At 40.9% G+C, this 19034-nt stretch overlaps 1 protein-coding gene across 2 annotated transcripts in view; it reads left to right on the top strand.

The window, feature by feature from the left end:
* Positions 1 to 17249, top strand: part of LOC137294747 (ninein-like protein) — an 85464-nt gene extending 68215 nt beyond the window's left edge. For both annotated transcript variants that reach the window (XM_067825846.1, XM_067825844.1), the window contains 18 exons: positions 383 to 566; positions 985 to 1083; positions 2085 to 2242; positions 2711 to 2883; positions 3382 to 3654; positions 4036 to 4330; positions 4771 to 6097; positions 7013 to 7191; positions 8454 to 8651; positions 8865 to 9044; positions 9817 to 9921; positions 10063 to 10176; positions 12276 to 12389; positions 12936 to 13043; positions 14575 to 14631; positions 15460 to 15652; positions 16479 to 16600; positions 16976 to 17249. In XM_067825846.1, the coding sequence (XP_067681947.1) occupies positions 383 to 566; positions 985 to 1083; positions 2085 to 2242; positions 2711 to 2883; positions 3382 to 3654; positions 4036 to 4330; positions 4771 to 6097; positions 7013 to 7191; positions 8454 to 8651; positions 8865 to 9044; positions 9817 to 9921; positions 10063 to 10176; positions 12276 to 12389; positions 12936 to 13043; positions 14575 to 14631; positions 15460 to 15652; positions 16479 to 16600; positions 16976 to 17173 (4077 nt within the window). In that variant the 3' untranslated portion in view covers positions 17174 to 17249. The remainder of the gene's footprint in view (positions 1 to 382; positions 567 to 984; positions 1084 to 2084; positions 2243 to 2710; positions 2884 to 3381; positions 3655 to 4035; positions 4331 to 4770; positions 6098 to 7012; positions 7192 to 8453; positions 8652 to 8864; positions 9045 to 9816; positions 9922 to 10062; positions 10177 to 12275; positions 12390 to 12935; positions 13044 to 14574; positions 14632 to 15459; positions 15653 to 16478; positions 16601 to 16975) is intronic.
* Positions 17250 to 19034: the final 1785 nt, after the last annotated feature.

A 19034-nucleotide genomic window follows, 5' to 3' on the forward strand; every position in this document is an offset into this window, starting at 1 on the left:
GCTTGTCTCATAATACTCTTTGTTTTTCACAAAGATAGTCCGTCTGTAAAACAGGTTTCCATTATTCTGTGTTTTTCACAAAGATAGTCCATCTGTAAAACAGATTTCCAGTAGTATGATGCTCTTTCTGTAGAACAGTGAGTACAATGTGTGAAGCCCATTTCTGGTGTCTCCCGGGATCTTGTTGGGTAAAACGAAACTCACACTCACTCACTCACTTTAGAACAGGTTCTCAGTACTATTTGCTCGGACATACTTATGATGCTTGTGTAAAGCAGTCTAAGGTTTCTTCTACCCAGTTGCTCAGTCTACAAGCCATCACAGGATTTAACACACTACAAATTCTTCCACAAAATGTCAGCTGACCCGCATTCTATTTCAGGATCTTAAAGATAAAGTGGATGAACTGACAGCTGAACTAGAGAATCTCAAACAGCAGCTGGCCTCGTGTAAACGCAAACTTCGGGGCAGCTCCAGCTCCCAGTCCAAGATCCCCATCCGTGAGGGCAGCCAGCTGAATGACCCCACCAGGAGGAAGTCATCCCTGGCATCCATGTCATCCACTGGTAGGATTTATGTGGTGTACTATCGGAACAAAATTTGATAAATCAACCAATCAAAATTAAGCTACAGTGTTATTGCATGCTTAACTTCAGGAGAATATTTCTTATGGAGGAGCTGGTGGGGTAGCCTAGTTGTTAAAGCGTTCGCTCGTTTATCACTGTATATTATTTGCATGGTTAAAGATTGGACATATTGTTAAAATCATATGATAAGTTTTGCTGAATAGTATGACTGTGTGAAGTGTACCTGTTTTGATGCGTAGTAAATGTGTTTTGGATAAGCATACTATACAATATGGTGTTGTGTTTGACATCATGGCGCCCATGGAACTATCACTTTGAACTGTGGTACATGACTGTTACTCATTGCATACTACAAAGGTTGCTGAATGTTTCACTGATTCTTTGTATTGTGTTTCAGAAGCAGAGGTGGATGATCTGGACAATTCAAAGACAAAAGCAAGAAGATCAAAACTAGCTAAAAGAAAACCGCCTGGAAGATCCTCATTGGAAGATGATAGTGAGTGTTGAGTTATGTTAAAAGCTTCAGCAGGAAGTAAAATTCAAGTGAAGCAGTTGAGTCGGTGGGTTCTGTGCTATTTGCCCAGCCTAGTACCCCTTTTGAATCCCAGACCATCATCTTGTCAGTATGACTGACCAGTGGTATTTAGATTGGTGATTATAACAGGGTTCTTCCATTTTAGATTATCAGAATTACATTCTTTGTCAGAGTTTCACATATCAGTATGTTGTTTTGGGGTTTTTTTTCAAGTTTATTAGTTTAATGGTTATTTTCTTCTTGTGAATTAAAGTTTGTGCCACATGTCAAGCGCTAAACGTGGATGTCAGGCAAGTAGAAGAGCTTCAGCCTAAAGGATTTGCACTGTTGAGGCAGTCTGTCTGATTAAAAGAATGTTGTGTTTTACCTCCACTGCAAATGTTTGGGTTCCCTTCATATAAATGCTGCTGCACTTCATTATGCCGAACTATGTCACTTAGATGTGCCGGAATCAAACATTCATGGGCTAATTGTGTGATCATCTGATTTCTGCATCAATATCTTCCAGTTCATAGTAAGCTGACAATGTCATTTATGTAAGAATCTGTTCAAGGTGGTAAGTGGTGGTGTTGCCTAGTGGGTCAAGTGCTCACTCATCATGCCAAAGCCCTGTGTTCGAATCCCCATACGGGTTCAATATATGAAGCCCAATTCAGGTACCCATGCCATGATATTTCTGGCTTATATACAGACCTTTCGCCTTTAGTACTGATAATATGAGAATGGCCTTAGCCATAGCATGCCATGCATATCTGATGAACGTCAACACAAGGCAGATGTGTGGATGGCGCTAGTGGAGCCATTTGCTCACAATGACCCTGCAACTCATAATCATTCAAATTAAATTTGTGTGCTTAACCGAAGTAGTGCTTAAAGTATGCTCGCTCATTGATAAAGGTGGTGCTGATAAAGTTCATTCACTTGGGATGTGTGTGTGTGTGTCTACAATGTGTGTGTTCCAGGTGGCAGTGAGCACAGCCTGTCCAACTCGCAGAAACTGGACCTGCTGGAGAAGGACCACCAGCAAATTGAGCACTCATTCAGGCTAGAGGTTGCCCAGCTGGAGGACAGCCACCAGGCAGAGAAGGAAAGAATCATGGCCAATTTTGAGAAAGAAAAGGTCAGTTTTCAGTCAGTTCGAGAAAAAAGTAAATATCTTAATGATTCAGAATCATTCTTTCTGTTAATGTTGAGGGAGAAATGCTCACTGACAGAGCTATTCTGAGTAAATATTCAGTATAATGTGACAGTGCCTCTAGGAACTACATGTATGGTTTGAAATAGGTTTATGTACCTAAATCTTGTGGTTGCATAAAGTATGGAAGGGGTACAACAAAATGGCTGTCCATAGGGACTCTTCAGGGTTGAATGCAGGGACAATTCTGACAAATAACCAGGTTGATTTAGACCTGTGCCCTTATAGTGTTGATCTGCTCTTACACATTTGGTCTGTTAACCTTTGTTGGCATCTGTGCTACAGCTGATACTATTCAATGCCATCCTTTCCCCTTTGGATGGGTATCCTAGTGGTTAAAGCGTCTGCTGGTCACACTGGTGACACTCGTTCATTCACTTCCACCCCTTGTAGGAGAAGCTGAGAGCAGAGTTTGAGCGGAGCCAACAGGAGAGACTAGCAGAGCAACAGAAGGAGCTGCTGAATGTCTTCACCTTGGAGAAACAGGACCTTCTCCAGAAGTACGAGTCCAAGAAGAATCTGCTGAACCAGGAACATGACCAGGAGAAGGAGGAACTACTCAAAAGGTGGGTGAACAATGATGCTGTGATGAGGCTGCTACTCTGACTGAAATGATGCTGAATAGAGGATTCATCACAAGTGATTTTTAATATGGGAATTATCGATCGAGTCTAGGTAAATCAGTATGTGCCGTGTCTTTACTGAGGCTGATATTTTCATATTGAAAAAAAAAAGGTTGTCATCTAAATATTGAAAAGTTCAATTTCCTTGTGTGAATCGTGTTGTGATGGTGTTTTGCTGAACTAAATTGTTCTTCGAGACACGTGTTAAACAGTAGTGGTATTGATTTCATGCCACAGTCACCATGTATTGCATGTGCTTAGTCGCCAATCTATCTGTAGCAACCAAGTGTATCCGTCCAGATTACTTGCCCTGCCTGCTTGTTCAATGCGCTAGGTCATCTAATACTTGTCAAGCAGTACTTCTATTATCATTTTCCCTTCGATAACTTAACGTAATAACTTTAATATGCTGATATCACATCTCTCTGATATTTATCATAGGTTAAAGGAAGAGTATGAAAAGGACCTTGAGTTACGTCTTGGTAAAATTAAAGAGAATTATAACAAGGAGATATCGAGGTTGGAAGAAAATCGTGGAATAGATCGCACAGGTATTCGTGACCTTGAGAAGATGTGTACTGACCTTGAAATACGACTGAAGACCGAGCGTGAGGATGCTGAGGCTCTGAGGGAGAAGGACTACGAGAAACATGAGGAGGAGAAGGAACAAATGAGAAAAGCTCAGGTTCGGGACCGGGAAAAGCTTACCCACCGGTGAGACTGTAGATGCAACTGTGCAAGGGTCACAGTAACATGCAGATTGTAACGTACAAGATGTGATGCAGTATCCAGTTTATTACACCATTCTGGAAATTTTAGATCTATTTTGCATTGAATGCTTTGACTTTTCTTGAGAAACATTTGCAGTTGGTGTTTCTGATAATAAGATTATAAAGTAAAAACCAGAGAATTTCTATTTTTCTGAAATGTTTGGTGAACGATGTAGTTCTCTTCCTACAATCACCATAGCGAGCTTAGAACCTTGTCTTAGAGATATCTTTGGTTCAGATCTCTCAGACCTCATGCATAACTGGAACAACTGGCTCATCAAATGACCCTAACATGGTAGTTTGAATTAGTTTTACTTTGTTTTAGCTTGCAAGCAGAATACCAGGAGAGACTTTATCAAGAATTAGGGAAGTCCCGTGATGATCATGCAAAGGAGACTTCAAGTCTGCTGAGTACATCTGTGAAGGATCAGTCACTTGTGCATGACCTTGAACAGAAAGTTGCTGACCTTGACCTCAAGCTGAAGTTGCAGCAGGAGGAGATTGAGTCTGAGTGTGATCGTCAGAGGGATGACTTGGAGAAAAAGCACCAGCTGGAGATGAAGGAACTGGAGACTAAACACAAGCTAGAGATGCTGGAGTATGAGAATATGTTAGAACAGGTTGGTGGAAAAGGGGAAGAAAGTGGAAGAGCAGAGCAGGATCCTTGCAATGTTGCTGAACTGCTCATTCAATAGTGCAGTGCTTCTTGGAAATGATATCACCTTTATCTTTGCATAACATGTAAATTTGTATGAGGAGTGAATGAGGTGGGTTTTAAGCCACCTTTTGCAATATTAGGACAATATCATGGCTGGGGATGCCAGAAATGGGATTCACACGTCTGTGTTTCAAGGGAATGTTTTATTCACTGGGCTACCCTGTTGTGTCATGTATGAGGTTGAGGTTCATGCATACATGTCTCATTTATTTTGGGAGAGATATGTCTGATATAAAGAGTAGAGAGTGAAACAGTCATCCACAAGTAAGCAGAAAGAACAGCTCCCTAAATAATGTTTTCATTCATTCATTCATTCATTCATTCATTCATTCATTCATTCAGGGAGTGAGTGGGTTGCAAGGCAAATTAAAGGAGGACTTTGATATGCTGGTGGAACAGGGGAAGACTGAAGCTACAGAAGCTGAAAGGGCGGCCATGTACGAAGACCTGAGTAGGCAGAGGGGTGAGCTGGAGGCAGAGTGGAGGTCTAAGATGGAACTTTTGGAACAGAGAGAAAGTGAGAATGAAAGTGAGAGAAGGCGGATACTCAGTGAACTGCAACAGAAAAGAGATGCTCTGGAGGAAGACAGTGTAGCTCTTGAGAAAAGGAAGGCTGATTTTGATGTCGAGAGTCATAATATCCTTGATGAGCTAGATCGTCAAGAAACTCTGTGTGAGCGTGCTAGAGATGAGATTAAGCAGAGGAGGCTGGACTTTGAGGAAGTAAAACAGAAACTTGAAGTTAATCTTGAGACTCAGCGACAAGATCTGGAGAGAGGTCTTCAAGATGTAAGAAAGAGACAGGAAGAGTTGGAAGAAGAAAAGGAGAGGCTTGAGGAGGAGGTCCATCAGAGAAAGCAAGAGCTGCAGGCAGAGCATGATCTTCTAGAGCAGAGTAAAGTTGAATTTGAACTGAAAAAGGAACAGTATGAAGACAATTTCAGTCAGGAGCAGGACAGTTTGAATTCAGACATGCGAAAGAGACTGACTGAATTAGAAGCTGAAGAAGCCCTTCTTAATGACAAGAAGGATAAGTTTGAGTCATGGCAAGAGAAACAAGTGGAAAAGATGCAAGTGAAAGAAAAGGAAATTGAAGCATCAATGCTTGTCTTACAAGAACAGAAAGTGGCATTGGAATCTGAGAGAGAGCAAACTCTTAATAATCTGAATAAGGAGAGAAGCCTGCTAAAGGAGGAGCAGGATAACTTGTTGGTGAGGCAAAGAGACATTGAGAAGGAATATTCCTCTTCCCTCAAGGAGGTACAAGAACAAAAACAGAAGTTAAGTGATGAGAAGGATGATCTTCTCCAGAGGCAGAGAGACTTTGAAAAGGAACATGCAGCTGTTCTAAAGGAGTTCCAGACTCAGAGGGAAGCCCTTCAGGCAGAAAAGGAGAAGCTGGATAAAAGTAGAGAGGAGTTTGACAGTGCTACGTCTTCACTCCTGGAGGACCTTCATTCCCAAAAGGAGGAGGTGCGGGTTGAGAAGGAGAAACTGATACTGAGGCAGAGAGAGATGGAGTTGGAACACTCTACCCTTGTGAACCAACTGAAAGTGCAGGAGGGTGATGTTCAGAGAGACAGGCTGTCAGTGGAGACCCTTACTGCTCAGCATCAGGCAAGGGAACAGCAACTGAAGGAAGACTTTGATCGGCAAAAGGACACCTTGTGTGAGTATGTTTGTTTTTTTACATGGAGACTAGAAAACAGCCATAAGATGTAATTTCTAAAGCTAAATGTATATTGATGTTGAGCAGAGGTATTAACTTGACCATGAAAATCTGGAACCACATGGTGTGTCTGACAACTAACTTACATTTGTTTGACAGGAAATCATTAATTATTTCACAACTGCTATAGTTTGACTCCCCCAACTTTTCTGTATGTTCCCATACACAACTCATGCTCAAACACACAAAATCTACTGGTGATACCATCCTAAAATCAGAAATCCTTTGGATACTTAGTGTTCTCTTACTTTGCATCTGTGCTTTTTGAACTCTCTACCTTGTGCCATTAAAAGCACTTGCACAATTGATATTTAGGTTTGTGGTGGTGTGTGGTACTCTGCATAGAGCTCAGGTTAAAGTTAAGTAAAGCTGAGTGAGGACAGTTCTTGGATGGGTGACCCTGTTTGGCAGCTCCTGAGGGTTCCTAGGACTTCGGTCCTGCCTCACAACGAAGCACATGTGACATACATTTGGTCTCGCCTCATCCAAATGAGTTTCTTCACAATTGCCTCTGTTCACCCATCTGAAAATGTTTACCGGAGGAAACTAATAATCTTTTAGTGCGTCACAGGCAGCTTGGGTTATCGGGAGTAATAATGTGTCAGCACATTGAGCATGCACAACAAGTGTGTGGAAAAGGCGCAGCATAAATAGCAATTATTATTAAATCCAGACTTGAAACCCACCTTTTTACAGCATACAACTTCATATTTTAGCGGCAAATACTCCATTGTGAATATTATGCACTTCTTTGAGCATGTCTGAGGGTGTGGAATAGGTGCATTATAAATACATGTACAAGTTTTTGTTTGTTCACATGAAACATGGTAATGTAGTTTGTTGTTGTTTCTCAAGGCTCATCATATGAGAAAGAAAAGACAGCTCTGATAGAGCGGTACCAAGATGAGATTCTTGACATGCAGAAGCAGATGTCTGTGATCAGACAGAAGCTGGAGGCAGAGAAGATCCAGCTTGAGCAACTGCATCAGCAGGACCAGCTGGAAAGGGAACAGGACTTGAGGGAGGAGCTGCAGGTACATGCACAAGGCTTATATGGATTGGCCTTGACAGGCCCGTGCAAATCAGACAGGTGGAATATAGAAACCTCTGTTAGACTCAAACTTCATATACTTGCTGGCCTTGACAGACACTACAGGTGCTGACACAGCATTTTGACCTGGACAGACGCTACAGGTGCTGACACAGCAGGTTGACCTGGACAGATGCTACAGGTGCTGACACAGCAGGTTGACCTGGACTGACACATAGACACATAAAAGTAGTTGTCTTGGAAGATAGTAAACCCTTAAAATCCTAGTCACATCTTTTTTTTTCGATATTCAACCTGGTTTTGTATCTTCTTAACATTATCAATTCACTGATTTGCCTTCTTAGTATCTGCACTATGTATTTTCTTTGAATATTCAAGATCTCTAAAATTCATTGACAGACAGACATATCAGTGTGGTAAAGTCCAATGCTGCCATTAATTTTATATGTCACCATTTGCCTTCAAACATATCTCAGGACCTGATTGTTGTGATGCATACAGATCTGCCACGGCATGAAACTCCCCAAACCTTCAGCCAGACCACTGGGCCGGTTTCATGTGAAACTTGCCATTCCTGACCAAAACTTACCTGCCAATAAGAAATAAGACATACTAATATACAGGTCTGTTTTACCTTAACTCCGAGCAGGTCAGTGTAGTGGTTTCACATTACTTGCTGTGTACATGCACAGAGTGTGTAAAATACTCTCTGGCCAAATTCCAGTTTGGTGTGTATGTATTGATACTGTAAATACACTCTAGATAAAAGCTTTATAAAGATAATTTTACGTCTGACAACTGTTCAAAGCTGAATATATGCATCCATTTGCATCCATATTTTCAATAACTGATGTCCGATTTTCGTGGGAACTGCATAAAAAATCTCATATATTTATTCGTGAGAAAGGGATGCTCAGGAAGGGCAGTGGTGATTTTAGTTTTCTTTACTCTAGTATATTTACTCTATCACTAAAGCATAGAACCATGTCTTGCAGAGCCAGTCGAAAATTAGTGTGAAAAAAGAACAAACTGAATTTGAGAAGCTGTGTGTTGAAAATAACTTGTGGGAAGGGAGGCAGGCAGGCACGCAGGCAGGCACGCAGGCAGGCACACACACAGGCATACAGATATTTTGGACGCTGCATCTGCAAACAGAGTTAAAACTAGGTTTTGTGTTTATCGAGCCATTAACAACTCCAACATTTTCCCAATTTTTCACTAATTTATTTACTGTTGTGTTTTTAGATGGACTTTGTACGTCAGATTGAGGAACTACAGGACACATTTGGTCTTGAGCGCCAAGTTTTAAACGAGAAGAGTCAGATGCTGGAAGGGGAGATAACTGATCTGCAGTTAGAACTGAAGGCTGAACAGGATCGTGGGAAGCAAACAGAAGACAGACACCAGTCATCTGTCAGCCAACTACAAGACCAGCTGAAGCAGGTAGGATCTCCATGCTTACTGGAGTTAAGGCTTGCTTGTTATAAATTTATGAAGGTTACTTGTGAGGGCATCCTGATCCTGACAATCAGCACAGTACATAATGGCGCTAATGTTTGTACACATCAATAAGACCATAGGTCCAGATGGGTAAATATAAACAGTGATGTTTGGTAGGATTGCTGTCAGTACAGTATTTGCGTGGTGGTACTGCAGGTTGAAGACATGAGAGACAGTCTCCAGACGAGACTGACAGAGGTGGAACAGGAAAAGGCAGCCACACAGAGCAATCTGGAGAAACGGATTGACGAGCTTCTGTCAGACAGGGAGATGGCTGTGACAGCTGTGAGAGCAGAGGCGGTAGAAACGACAAATAAGACGCATTCCATGGAGAAGGTCAGAAAAATCTCACTAAAGGTCAAGACTTGCTGCACTTTGGTCATTCCTTACATTTCAAGCTATCTGCGTGATATTTTAGTACTTATCAAAGTGGTTTTAAACCCAAATTGCTCAAAGTGATGTATGCTCATCACATCAATTGTCAGATGGTGGATACTTAAATATGCTGCAAATAGAATGTATGTGAACACTCTAAAATATGATAGCCATATGTTAACCTGATGAGGTCATCACTTATGCTCGAAGGTAAGTGCAGTGTTTTGTGTGGATAATGGGCACTTTTACCACACTTTGGGAGTTAGAATCAAACATGATGCTGGTATCTTTCAGCACCCTTGTTTTTCGCTGTTTTTGACAATGTTTTATTGCACTGAAACTCAGTAAATCTCAGAGACAGAAGCAATCAGCAATGTCCTAACTTTCTTGCAGTTTCTATAGTTGGTTAAATGTTTCTGATGTATGCAGGCTTTGCACGAACGCAACATTAATAACATTCTCTGCTGCCCTATTTAATAAAGTTAACTCGACCTGCCGTTTGTGCCATTTGGGGCATGCATATGTAGAGTAGCTCAGATCAAGCTGAAGAAGCTGTAATTTGGAAACACTTCTCATACCTGTGCCAGTATTTGTCCACTGTCAGGACTAAGTGACTAGTATGGAAGAGTGTATTCTTGCCTCTTGTCTCTTCAAGACTTGGTTTCACATGAAGATTCCTTACTATGTTTTTTTAGCCAGTTACTCACCTACCTTGCATTTGCTTTGTATGCAGGAAAAGGTGCAAGAAGAGATGACCCAGATGACGTCTAAGATGGACTCTCTGCAGGACCAGCTGACCAGGCTTCAGCAAGAGAGAATTCAACTTCTCGAATACAAGGTACGTGGAAGAGAAGATGATGGAACATCTTCAAAATGACATTCCAGGTCTTTGACAGTATTCTGAGGAATTTGTTACAGAAAGCCAGAAATGGATGACTCACTGTCTTTTCTCTCACTGCTTCAGTATTATATTTTTCAGGTGAAGTACGAGGAGTGTTTTGAGGCAAAGGAGTCCTGTGAAGCTGAGATCAGAGACCTCAAACAAACAGTGGCAACACTGGAGTCAAGAATGAGCATGATACAAAACTTTGAGGTGAGACTGCATGTTTGAAATAATCTTACCACTGAGAAGACACCCAACATGCTGTGATTCATTTATGGGTATGTGGATTCACGTTTTTTTTGTGGAAACATGGAGTTTGGTGTGTGTGTTGGGGTGGACTTAGAGTCATGAATTGAGATAATCAGATGCTACCTGTGGCTGTGTAGAGTTGATGTTCATCACGCAAACCAGAAAGCATGCTGACTTATGACACATGTCATCTTGCTTAAATGCAAAAATAGGTTATCAAAAGGAATGGGGTGTTGTGATCATGCTTGCTGTCTTTATTGACACATGTCATCATGCACACATGCATACATGCACTCATGCACCCACCCACCCACTCCAAAAGAGGTTATGAAAAGGAATGGGGTTGTGATCATGCTTGCTGAATTCATTGACATGTGTCATCATAGTGCAATATGCAGAGATTGATGCTCATGCTGTTGATCACTGGATTGTCAGACTTGATTATTGACAGAACGCCGCCATCTTACTGGAATATTGTGAAGTGTAGCGATATTTGCAAATGGTTTTTCCCCTTTTGTTTGTGAAGCATTAAACTGAATCAAAACTTTGCATGGTTTTGAATAAGTTTTTCAGCAAATTTCTGTGTGTCCAACTGGCAAACAATGATCATTTTGAGTGCGAGACATGAGTCATTGTTTTGTTCATACATTTACTCATTGTTTTGTTCATAGATTTGCTTTACTTTTTAAGTCTGTTTGGTTTTCTTTGTGTTTGTTAACGGCAACATCATCATGACATAACAAAGAGGGAATCCATGGTGACTTTGAATCCTGGTCAGAACTAAACCCAACAAAAGTACTAGAATCTGTACTTTACTGAGGAAGTGTAATCCTAGATATATTGTGTTACAAGAAGTGGTGATTTCTAATTTTCAGAGTACTTGATTAGATTAAAGGTTTAATAAACCTTTTGGTGTTCACATGGGATGGTGGGCTACCCTAATGGTTTAAGCATGAGCATGATAAAGATCTGGATTTAGAAGTTCACTTCTGGTGTCCTCCGTTAAGAGATTTTTTTATGGAAATATTCTAAAATAACCAGAGATTCTATGTAGCCTTGCAGAGTGTGTTATTCCTTTGGTTTTCATGAAACCTCCCAGCAGAGAGAACAACTTTTTATGTCCTTTTGACATGTGCTGATTATCCTTCCTTGTTTGGGGGAAATTCATTCATTCAACCCATGCTTGCCACAAAAAGCGACTGTTGTAAGAGGTTACTAATGGGATTGGGTGGTCAGACTAGCCGACTTGGTTGGCATGTCAATGGCTCCCATCTACGCAGATTGAGCTCAGCCTGTGGATCAGTGGATTGTCTTGTCCAGACCTGGTTGCTGCCATATTGATCAAATATTATTGGATGTGGCATGAAACTGAACTCACTCACAAAAAAGTTGTCCTGTGAGCAAGTGTACAGGTTTCAGAATGCAGAAAAGTAAACTATCTTTAAGAAAACATGATGAAAACTGAGTAAATGACCTATACTAATTTCACTGAGATAGAGTTTTGTCGAAATTCTGGTTACCCATCTTTGAGGGTAAATATCTGGTACAAAGTGAAGTCTTGATCGTTGTGAGTATGCAATAGAACTGATCACAAGATATTGATCACACTATCAATCACTGGTTTTATCAACTGACTGGTATTTAAATATCTGTTGTCCTTATGTTGTTTTAGTGCTGGTTGCAGTTGCACCCATTTCTCTCCAGTTTTTTATGCCACATTCTTTGTAGTGTACTCAGTATCCAGACACCAAAGACCTCTCCTTTATGATGTTTATTTTATTATATGGTTATTTATATAGTGCTATTGTCCATTGCTTCATCATGGATGCCCAGAGTGCTTTGTTTTTCCCACGATCATTGGATGTCAATCTCAACGGCACATATTTTAAATCTCAACTCCCTGAGGATCATACAACTTGTGCAGCCACTAGGGTCATTGAGTTAATGTGTCTTTGAGGTACCCATTCACACCTGAGTCAACTGGGACACATAGTAACAGTACTGTGTCCAAGTCTGTGCTTCCACTTCTGTTATCCCCATGTTCTGCCTGTTGCATATAGAGCACCCAGACCCAACTGCTGAAAGAACGGGACCAGCTTCAATCCAAGGTCACGGAGCTGAAGGAGAAACTCAAGTACTCTCATGCTGCTTGCACAGAGACTGAAAAGTTGAAGGTGAGCTTCAGTGTGTGGTGTCTTATCCGAGCCTGATGGACAAAATTTCCATGTGAACCTTTAATATTAGAAAGATGAATATAACGTCTTCTTTATAGTTTTTCTTATAGGAAAATCCCTGGCATTGCTCTGGAAGATCAAGTGTCTGGAATTGGAGTATTGCACATACTTTTTTTAAGTGTTAAATGCACATCCTGTCACCTGTTATGGTGTAAGAATCACATAGTTTTCTCCACTGAAGTATTCTTGTGGATAATGTGTGGTGGGGTCGCCTTGTGGTTAAAGTGTTATATTGTCATGTCAAAGACCTGGGTTTGATTCCCAACATGGGTGCAATGGGTGCCACCAATATCTGGTGTCCCCTGCATGCTATTGCTGGAATATTGCTAAAAGCGACATAAACCCAACTCACTCTTGTGCAGATGGAGACAAGTGTGTCAGAATGAGACCTCCACCTTAAACATTTTATTTTCAAAGATAAACCTGACTTGAAAGTAGAACTATTGAGCTATTACAGTACATGATAAGACTTCCCCTTTGCTGCAGGTTGATTTGAGCAATATGAAACGTGAAAAGTCTGAGCTCCAGGAAAAGGTGAACTCACTGAAGGATCACATCCAGGAATCAAGACCTTCCAAACACAGAGAGGACAAGGTACCGCATGAGCTGGTCGTGGACGTTTGATGGTTGTCTATGTATATCATAGAACACTTCATTAGAAGTAGTTACAAATGTTTAGTGCAGGCATCAGGACATACCACATGTATCTGTAGATATTGCCCAGAAGAAATAGCAAATCACTGTAATGGGTGCAATACAGCCTAGTCTTTTACTTCATCCTCAGTAGATCTGAGGTTTTCATTGTTACATCTCTCCTTGCCCAGAGTCAGTGGCCAATATTGTTGATAGCCCCCCTGACCCTGCCACAAGGTGATGGCCAGTATTGTTGACAGTCTGTCTGAAACCTGCCACAAGGTGATGGCCAATACTGTTGATAGCTCATCTGACCCTGCCACAAGGCAATTGCCAGTATTGTTGATAGCTCATCTGACCCTGCCACAAGGCAATTGCCAGTATTGGTGATAGCCCATCTGACCCTGCCACAAGGCAATTGCCAGTATTGTTGATAGCTCACCTGACCCTGGCACAAGGCAATTGCCAATATTGTTGATAGCTCATCTGACCCTGCCCCAAGGCAATTGCCAGTATTGTTGATAGCTCATCTGACCCTGGCACAGGGCAATTGCCAATATTGGTGATAGCTCATCTGACCCTGTCACAAGGCAATTGCCAGTATTGTTGATAGCTCATCTGACCCTGGCACAGGGCAATTGCCAATATTGGTGATAGCTCATCTGACCCTGTCACAAGGCAATTGCCAGTATTGGTGATAGCTCATCTGACCCTGCCACAAGGCAATTGCCAGTATTGTCGATAGCTCATCTGACCCTGTCACAAGGCAATTGCCAGTATTGTTGATAGCTCATCTGACCCTGCCACAAGGCAATTGCCAGTATTGGTGATAGCCCATCTGACCCTGCCACAAGGCAATTGCCAGTATTGTTGATAGCTCACCTGACCCTGGCACAAGGCAATTGCCAATATTGTTGATAGCTCATCTGACCCTGCCCCAAGGCAATTGCCAGTATTGTTGATAGCTCATCTGACCCTGGCACAGGGCAATTGCCAATATTGGTGATAGCTCATCTGACCCTGTCACAAGGCAATTGCCAGTATTGTTGATAGCTCATCTGACCCTGGCACAGGGCAATTGCCAATATTGGTGATAGCTCATCTGACCCTGTCACAAGGCAATTGCCAGTATTGGTGATAGCTCATCTGACCCTGCCACAAGGCAATTGCCAGTATTGTCGATAGCTCATCTGACCCTGTCACAAGGCAATTGCCAGTATTGTTGATAGCCCATCTGACCCTGCCACAAGGCAATTGCCAGTATTGTTGATCGCCCATCTGACCCTGCCACAGGGCAATTGCCAATATTGTTGATAGCACCTCTGATTCTTTCAATCGCTTGTTTGTCCTAATCAGAAAAGATTAATGTTAGACTACTGTAACTACTGACAGGGGCATTAAGCAGCATTCATTCACTGACTGTCCTGGTGGTTCAAGGAAATGATTCTTACTGATGAATATTTGTGAACATATTGTCTTCTGTGTTTTGAAGGAGCTTCACGAGGAGAAAAAGCTGCTTGAGAAAAAGTTACAGAAGGTGTCTGACAAGGTAAAGATGTGATATGAGTACAAAACAAATCAGCTTCAGATTTATGAAGGTTATATGTGAGGGCATCCTGATTGTTAATTGTAACACCATTTGATGTACAGTGGAACTTTGTTATCTTGGACCATGTACAAAGGTCTTGACCTTATTCTCCAGTCCCATTCGCAACTATTTGCATCCTACTTTATTAATACGTGCTACTGTAAGTCAGAAATTAAGGGAATCAATGACACTCATTATGCCACTCACAATATAAATTTTCACTGGAGGTGACAGCTGAAGCAAAAGCAGTAGTCTATTACAACATACACTTGTGATACTGATAGTTTTTTGTGACCGATTATTGCAATACAATTGCAATACACCAATAGGTGTTTTCATCATGAATTGTCTCATTTGAAGTCATTTCTCGTAACATATGGTGTATATGAAATAAAAACAAGCTGATGTAGTTTCAGTCGCTTTTAATAACTGACAAGAAACTTGAAACCCAGATTAAGTTTAAGATGTAACAGGCTGACAACTCTAAATCAAAGTGAACGAATTTGGAACTTCCTGTATCTTGCATTGCACATTTATCAAGTGTAGGCAATCAGTGCAATGATAGCTTTTCATTTCGTAACCCTTGTTATAATGGCAGGCAAAATGCATATGAATGTGGCATAGATGTGTTTTTTTAGTTTTTTCTGTATGCGGTAGTATGTATTATGTTGTTTGCTTGATCTGTCAAGGTGGTTGTGCCTTGTTTTATGTTTGGATATCTTTAGAAGCTCCCTGTAGGTGGTGATGAGGAGTCTGATTGGTGTCTGGAATGTTGAATTACTTTTGTAGCTACTGGAAGCAAGCACCGCCCTGAGTGTAGCGCAGTCTCGACATCTACAGGAGATCAGTCGATGGAAAGACCGCACAAAGAACATGGTGGATCTGGAACAGTTCACCAATCTTCAGCTTGGGCTCATGGAGCAGCAGAGACATATGAATGAACTTCAGGCTGCTATACAGGAGAAGCTGGACCTAATAGAAGGTAACTGTCTACCAGATACATGAACGAACTTCAGGTTGCTACACAGGAGAAGCTGGACCTAATAGAAGGTAAATGTCTACCCGATACAGGAATAAACTTTAGGCTGCTATACAGGAGAAGATGGACCTAATAGAAGGTAACTGTCTACCAGAGACATGAACAAACTTTAGGCAACTATACAGGAGAAGCTGGACCTAATAGAAGGTAAATGTCTACCAGATACAGGAATAAACTTTAGGCTGCTATACAGGAGAAGCTGAACCTAATAGAAGGTAAATGTATACCCAGCACATGAACAAACTTCAGGCAACTATACAGGAGAAGCTGGACCTAATAGAAGGTAAATGTATACCCAGCACATGAACAAACTTCAGGCAACTGTATAGGAGAAGCTGGACCTAATAGAAGGTAAATGTATACCCAGCACATGAACAAACTTCAGGCAACTATACAGGAGAAGCTGGACCTGAACTGAAACAGCAGCTGAATCTGCTCTAAAAATAGTTGACTTTTATGGAAGTAAGTTATATGTCAGACACAAGTGAACTTCAGACAGATTTACATCATTAAGGTTTGGGTATGTGTTGATTGTTTCAATGATGGAATTATCAGAAAGGATTTTTAGAATATTTGGGGATTTGGGACACAGTATGTCACTGTTGTCTAGGTTTGTTTAAGAGGGCAGTTACTATTAATATTTGATGAGCAAGTAACAACTGAATGCCTGAGCAGTATGGATGATTCATAAAAGAGGGACTTGTTTACATCATCCCTGGTTGATGTTTATGATTGGGCTGAAGCTAACACTGACTGTTTGACTGCACAGACCTGAAGGAGGGCCATAAGAAACGTGTGAAGCAGCTTGAGGCTGACAAGAAGGACCTCCACACCAAGGTGGAGTACTATCACAACCTCTTCAAGGAACAGGCCGAGAAACTCATGACCACTGTAAGTCTGTCTTGTTGTCACCCTCTGGGGCAGTTATACCTGACAAAACAGATATTACACTGACTCTGACTGCCTTCATTTCAGGTATTACTCTAGATCATGGTGATTGGTGGTATATTTTCTGCACGCCCGCTTACCTTTGAAACAGTATGATGGGGTAGCTAAGAGCTAAATGTAATCATTCAGTGATGGGGTAGCAAAGAACTAAATGGAATCATGAAAAAAGGAAAGGAAAATGTAAGGTCAATTTCTTGTTTCCCGCACCATGACAGTACTTGAATATTTCCCAAGGCAGTGAACTCAGTTACTCACTCACTAGGAAATCCCCTTGTCTTTGATATTGGTCACCTAATGTATGTATTTGTATCATTTCAGTATGAGTCTCTGTCTGAGAGGAACATGATGGTCAATGATCTGCACATGGAGAACCTTCAGCTTGTCAGCAAGGTGAAGGTCACCGAAGAGCGGCATCGACAAGCAGAAAAGCGGTGTCTACACGTAGAGCGGAAGTGTGCATCACTGCAGAAAGTAATCAACCAGGCTTGTCAAAACATTACACATGCCTATGCATGATTAAATCTCTACAGAAATATGTGGGCTTTGAGAATGGAAATGTTCATTTCCAGAGATTATTGTTAAAGAAATGTGATGACAGATACTTTTTTACTTTCTTAACGGAAAGACATTTTATGCCTTACTGACCTTGGCTGTGACCATGAAATGTGATAAAGTGAATGTGCCTCATACAAGATGTTGATGGATGCAGGGACATTTGTCACTGGATGCAGCCTCCGCTGTTGGATGCTCCTGCCTCAAGATGACCATAAGTGATACATGAGATTACCACTGGCACAGTGGACTGTTTGTGTTATGTGCAGTATTGTTGTAATGACTTCCCTCAGGAAGACCTGCCTGTTCAGCAGATGTTTTTCTTGTTTCTGAGGATTTGTGCCTTCTGTAGTATTATGTAGTGCTAACTTTAATCTGTCCTGAATACCTCAATTACCGATTGATGAGTGGAATATTCATCCTGATGTCATCCATTCCAGCATGTGTCTATGTGCGTGGTTTGTTATGTGTCACTTCTTCCTCTGGGCTGTACCTGACCTTGATCTTCCATTGCCTGCCATTTTACAGATTAATAATTTTAGTGCTCCTTGATCATGTGTACCTTTTATTGAGATTATTACCACTCCCAGCAGAACAGGCTCAGACTTCGTAATTGAAGACCGTGCCTAGGCACCATGACTGCTACACTTTAGGATAGAACCCGACACTCACTCGTGCATTCGCGTTCAAGGGTAGATATGTCTTTACAGGGTGTGATAAACATTCCACTCATAGTGTTTGTATATTTCTGAAAATCTGTGATTTTGGTCTGTATTTGGATAACGTCTTTGGATACTGTGCAAAAGTTACAGTCACTGTCTGCCTCAATGTCAAAAAGAAGACACAGGGTCTTTTAAAGCAAATAATATATTCTCAATGATAAGTGAAGAATCATATGAGTAGGTAAATTTTATTTTCCAGTCTGATGCTTCTTGAAATAGATCTGAGTATATCGTTCTTGAAGTATTTTATATTTGATTAATTAAGGGTACACATTTGAAAGCAGAGTCATTGCCATCAACTACCGTATCCATCTGTCACTATCTATAAACATTTGTGGTGGATTCAGATAGTTTTTATAAAAGCCACTTGCCAGGGGCCAGAAGACTTAAGAAAGTAACTTGTCCTGGCTCATTTTCCACTTGCCGTGATTTTTATGACATAATCATGATGATGTAGTTCCGGAAGAATGAATCAACCTGGTATTTGATGTTAATGTTTACTAGACTATTTATCGAAAAGTGATAAATAGCAAAGAATGATAACCCACAATGTCATGATATTGCGAAATTTAATAGGTACATTTGAAGTTTGGAAATTATGTAGTAGCCCACAGACAAGTAAGATACCCTTATTTTATTGCCGGTAATGAAAACTGACTTGTCTCGGGTGTCAGGCAATGGGATTTTTAACCCCTGCTTGCTCTTGTGTGAAAGATGTTTAAAACAAATTACTTGCTGTGACATATCATCAGCGGTGATGTGATTAATTTTGAATTGTAGTTTATACACCTTTGATGAGTGTGCGTGAGTAAAGTTTAGCTATATCATTCTCTGGTTTGACAGCATTCCTTTATTGGACTTATATAAGCATTACTCATTGTACACACTCAAGTCATTATGACTCTTTACATTCCAAGTCAGCATGCAAAGGGTACAGAAATTAAATATTTGTTTCACTTTTAGATTGCCATTATGTATGCTTCTATGCATCAGTCCAAATTCGGAATTGATTTTTTTGCTGACCTTTACGGCACACAATCAGAAAAAAATTAAATGTTCAGTTTCAAAATTTCACTAATGTAATAGTTTTGTTTACCATTCAT

Source organism: Haliotis asinina, chromosome 8 (assembly GCF_037392515.1).
Source record: "Haliotis asinina isolate JCU_RB_2024 chromosome 8, JCU_Hal_asi_v2, whole genome shotgun sequence".
Lineage (NCBI taxonomy): Eukaryota > Metazoa > Mollusca > Gastropoda > Lepetellida > Haliotidae > Haliotis > Haliotis asinina.